This window comes from Mesitornis unicolor, unplaced genomic scaffold (assembly GCF_000695765.1).
Source record: "Mesitornis unicolor isolate BGI_N332 unplaced genomic scaffold, ASM69576v1 scaffold12611, whole genome shotgun sequence".
Classification (NCBI taxonomy): domain Eukaryota; kingdom Metazoa; phylum Chordata; class Aves; order Mesitornithiformes; family Mesitornithidae; genus Mesitornis; species Mesitornis unicolor.
The window spans coordinates 1,798-7,054 of NW_010164514.1; the positions used below are offsets into that span (position 1 = coordinate 1,798).

A 5,257-nucleotide genomic window follows, 5' to 3' on the forward strand; every position below is an offset into this window, starting at 1 on the left:
CTATGGTATCCCACAGGATTCATTTTTTGTGTGGCATATTTATGAGCAATTCCATCCTCATTTATGTTATAAAATTAATGTTTAGTTTAAATCATTGCAGCAGCCAAAAGCAGTTTTACTTTCCCTTCCCACATCCTCCAGTACGTACAGGTTTTTGCACTACAGCAAAAACCGTTGTTAGCTATACTTCGGTTTCTGTGCAAACTCAAAAAGAGAGAGGATCAAGAGAGTCTGAAGATAGAAAGAAGGATACAAGAAAGAGTGGCCTTGTAACTGCTGGTAGAAGCACTGTCTTATTCCCACTGGAAGAAATGTGACATAAATTAATGCTCTTAATACAGCAATGACAGCTCATGTAAATGTCTTGGCTTGCCCATGTTTGTACCTGAGGGGAGGGTGTTAGTTTTACCATACAGGGTGGGGTTGATGATTCCTTTTGGTTGAATCTATTTTGCAATATATCATCTGAAAATCAGAGTAGGTAGAGGAGGTCTAAAAAAGTGAAGTGGTGTTTTTAGTTTATAAAAATTATTGGATACATATTTTGAAAGCCCCGTTAAACTTCTCTAGACAGATATGCTCCATTAGGCAGAATGGAAAATAAGGAAAAATTTACCCAATCTCTGTGAAAGCCAGATATAAACTCCAGGACTCATTGTCTTCTGGTTCTTTATCTTAATAACTGTACTGCCTTTTTGCCCTGATTTAGACTGTACAAGCTATATCTTGTTTATTCACACTTTGCTGTCTTTGTTCCTTTTAAGAATAACTTAACCGATTTTCATTATGAAGTATGAAAAAATGTGTAATAGTTATTTTTCTTTGTTGTTCTAGTATTGATATGTTAATCTCTTCTGATAAAGAAAAGGACCCAGGTGTTATTCCTGAAGATAGCAGTCTGCTAACTCTTCGGTATGTTATTACAGTACACTCGCAGTAGCATGATATGATGTGGGATGGAAAACAAGCACAAAAGCATGGCTGGCTGCTTGTCCCTTTTCCAGGCAATGGTGTACTCTCTGAGGCAGTGACCAGAAATACTCTTAAGGGCAGAAACACCAGCTTATGATAGGATAGTTGTATGAGCCTTCTTGAAAATTACTTACAAATTTTTTATTAAGATATTCAGAATATGCCATCTTTCTTATTGGAAGAACTTAAGATTTCTGTACCTAGGTACTTCTGAACTAGCACCTAAATTTGGAGTGTGCAGGGGACTTCTCATAATCATGTATGGGAGGTCTCTCAAAAGCCTTGTGATATAAATTTGTAGGTCTTATGTCTGGTAACCAACAGTCACATTGTAACAGCCGAAGTGTAAGTATTGAAGTTGTAGCCAGATACCTCTTTATCTGAACCAACTCTTTATAAAATTCATTGATAATACCAGTGCATTGAATAATGTATGTTAAGTTTCTATCAGTTAGTGAACTTTGAACTCATACTTGTCCAGTTCAGGCCTTTGCTATACTTGAATTTCAGTTTGCATAGTTCTAATGTAAATAAACGTGTTCAGGTTGTGATCAGTGTTGAGTTTAATTGTTACTGAAAACCTTCAGGAACGTTTGGAGGGTAATTAGACTTGTTCTGGAAGTTGAAAAGGTTTTAGTGTTTACGCAGTGGTTACACATATATTTTAGTAGATATTCTATGTATGATACACTTTTTTCTACAAATTATACTGAAGGGGGTTTTTTAGAAAAGTATCTGTGTCATGGGGTTGACACATTTGTGGGTTTTTTTCTTGTTTTTTTCGTGAACATGAGCTGAATTTCTGTGAAGTGGAAGGGATAGTTGAAACAGCTTTCTCAAAGGTAGCAAAGTCTTCTTTCTAGGAGAGCCTCTTCAAACAACATTTTGTTGTTTTTTCTCATAAATGTCAAAGTGCCTACAAACAACCTGTCGTTTTCACAGAAAGGGAAAGAAAAGCACAAGCTGAAATCCACAAGCTGGCCTGTGTATTACCAGGTTTTATGAGAGTCAGGAAACAAGACTATTGTTAAGTTTGTCATACCAAGACAGCCAGAAATCCTGCTCTTTGAAAGCTGCACTGTAGTAGCATGTGTCATTTAAAAATATACCTAGAAGTTCTACATGGAAGTTGTTGAATGAAATTTTTTCCTGTGTTCCTGTCCCTCAGAATTAGAAAGAAGGCATTGGAGAAGAGAGAAGAAACAATTATTGTGGATCGGGCTTGCAGACAAGAAACGCTTGCTTATGAGATGGTGAGTTCCTTGTCATCTTGTAGGGCAGTTCAAGACAGTTCAGCGCAATCAAAATCCAATGTCTGGTTACTTATTTTGTCACCACTATGAATCTCTGTACTGTAAATGTTAGCGGATACGAGTTTGTAGGTAATGGTTAAGATTAAAGACATTTTATAGAAAGGTAGGACAGGAATTCTGCTCTTGCAATCTGTTAGTACTAAATGTATTAAGAAGGAACTCCAGCTGGTTACCACTGATTTCATTTGGTTGCTGCTAAAGCAATGTGTAGGGGATCAAGTATACCAAGCATCACGTAGACTTATCATAGAGCTAGACAAAATGCAAAATGTTTTTGCTTATGGAGTCCTGTTTTGGAATCTAAGCTTTAATGTGTGATTGTGAGCTAGTTTCTGTAGGGTTGAAAGAGGGTGACAGTAAGAGCATGGTGGTAGTAGGTTCCTAATTCTGAGCTTTGTAACCTACGTTTCTCAGCCATCCTGAGCCATCAGGAACCAAAAGTATAGTGATCAGCCCCTCAAAAGCCATCTTGGAATTCCTTTAACTATACTTACTACCTCTTTTTGTAAGATTTCTTCACAACTAATGAAGTCCTAAACAGGAAAACTTGTTCTTAAATTTCATACTGCTGGAGTCCATGGCTTGAACAAGCAAACCATGAACTACTGTGAAAATTAGAGATGGAGGTGTAGTGAGGACAGAGCCACATTGTGACCATTAAACATTTTTTCCCCTTGAAGTTTCCTAGTCTGTCATGAGTGGTCTTGTTTCAGCTGTCCAGAGGCCCAGACACATGATGCATCATGCCATCAGCTGAGATGCAACAACCGTGTTGGGCTCTTAGCCCAGGGCATATATGAGAAAATATTTGCAATAGAAATCTTCATAAAGGGTTTCAATGAGTCATGTCTTATTTCCGTTTCTGAAGAACGAGCACGTTATCAGTTACTGTATCCTTTAAGTAAGCTGTGGTAACTGTTTTTTATGTCAGAGCTGGTCATGACTCTGGTGTCCTAGAACTGGATGAGAGCAATAAGAGAGACAAGTTTGAATTGTGTCACATGAAGAAGGGAGATGCAAGGGCTAGAGCACAAGTATCTCAGAACTAAAGTCTCACAGTAGTACATGCTCCTGTTATTAAATCTGAAGAACACTTTGTGCTGGTGGGAAGTGTTTGTGCAGTCAGTATTTTCTCTTAATTTGCTGAAAAAGGAGGAAACTGACTGCCACAGAGGAGTGCCCTACCTCATTCTCACAGCTGGGTTGTGTCTTGAACTCAAAGTAGGATTGAAATCTGGAAATGCTTTCACTTCTTTTCTAAAACATAGTAGAGTGGCAAGGGCAGTGCTGTATTTTGGTTTTGGACTTTGGAGGAATTGAGACCTCCAGCTATGTCAAGCTTCCCTAATAAAACGAAGTGCTGCACTAATTTTTATTTTCATATAGTTCATCCTATGGCTACTTTCTAGGTCAGTCTTTCTCAGTTTGAGAGTTGCAATCCCACTTCACATGTGAAAGAACTCGAAGAGCATTTCAAAGCATTACGTGATGGAAGTTGCTAGCAGTTGGGCTCCATGAGGGCAGAGTGGCAGCAGGCTTTAATTCCTTTATGCAGGGCCTCTCAGTAGCCAAGGAGTAGCTAGCTATCTCATAATTGCTGAAAGCACTTCAGCTTCTCCAGAATTGAGGAATGAAGGAAAATGCTTGAAATCAGTAATTACAGTAGTTTCTGACTTTTCCATCTTGGAGGAAGTAGGCTGTTATCAATTCAGAAGGCTACACAGTCAAAAACGAGTGACAGAACGGCATTTCTCAGACTTTTATCTAGGGTCTATTATATGTATATGTGGTTGCCAATATAATATATGTATATATGTATCTTTATTTTTCAAGGAGTCACATGCAATTGGGAAGAGGCCAGACAATCCAACAGATCTAGTTGAGGAGGGAGAACTGCTTTTAACTCTGAACATCTTCTATCCTGTCATATTTCAGAAGGTTGGTACTAAATTCTCCAAGTTATATTCTGATGTCTCTTCCCTACTCAGTTAATATTGTACTTTCCCAAGCAGTTAAAATTAGTGAGTCCACTGAGAGAGTGTGGTAAACCCTTCAAGTGTGGTAACTTCTGGAGGCTTTTTCAGAATCTGGCTTTCATTCTGTTAGTGGTTTACAGAAGGAAATTTTTACAGTAATTGCTCAATAGTTAATTGGTTTTACAAAAAGCTCAAAATCTGAACCTAAATACATGAAAACTAAAACTTTATGGATTTGGGATAAGCATGCCTCTGTCTTTCCTGCACTTTGCATGGAGGAATGTGACTTTTGAGTTTCTGAATAAAACTAATAAATGGCAGCCTTAGGAGAGGCTATGGCAAAATGGGAGAAAGCAAGTCAAAAGGTGGGAAAGAAAATGGGGAAAAAGATCTTTAAAATCTTGCACAGAGTGATGATATGCCATATGCTGCAATTAATGACCTCAACCTGTCAAATGAAGAGCAGTACTGATGCTGACAAGTGATTTTTATTTGAAGCTTGTATGCTGTTTTCTTTGTAGCATAAAGATCACAAACCCTATCAGACAGTCCTTGTACTGGGCAGCCAGAAGCTCACTGAGCTGAGAGACTCCATTTCCTGCGTCAGTGACCTCCAAATAGGTGGTGAGTTCAGCAGTCAGCCAGATCAAGCACCAGAGCACATCAGCAAGGTAAAACCTTCTAAGTGGAACCCTCTATTTGTGTTAGAGTTTCAGAAACATACAGGAGAGAGATAGAGACAGTGTTTTGTTTTGTTGTTTTTCCTTTATCACTAAATTCAGCTGCATTGGTTCTGCCTGTGGGTTGCACTGCAAGTAAATACTTCCTGGTGGCATTACCAAGATAACCTCTTTTGTGCGATGTCAAGAAAAACATCAGTAGTGCTACCACTGGAAAGTCATAATGCTGACAGTGAGTTCTTGCATCGAAGTACCCCTGTGGACTAATTTTACTTTGAGCTATAAAATCATCAAAGGTAACAAGAAAGCTAAGTGT

General features: G+C 38.4%; 1 protein-coding gene across 1 annotated transcript; it reads left to right on the top strand.

Annotated features, from left to right (window-relative positions):
* Window positions 1-838: 838 nt before the first annotated feature.
* LOC104548347 (snRNA-activating protein complex subunit 3-like) lies at window positions 839-4,932 on the top strand (the record flags this gene model as incomplete). The annotated part of the gene is made up of 4 exons (XM_010194344.1): window positions 839-912; window positions 2,141-2,225; window positions 4,119-4,223; window positions 4,783-4,932. Coding segments are annotated over exons 1-4 (411 nt in total), but the record flags the coding sequence as incomplete, so codon positions are not given.
* Between the last annotated feature and the right edge of the window lie 325 nt (window positions 4,933-5,257).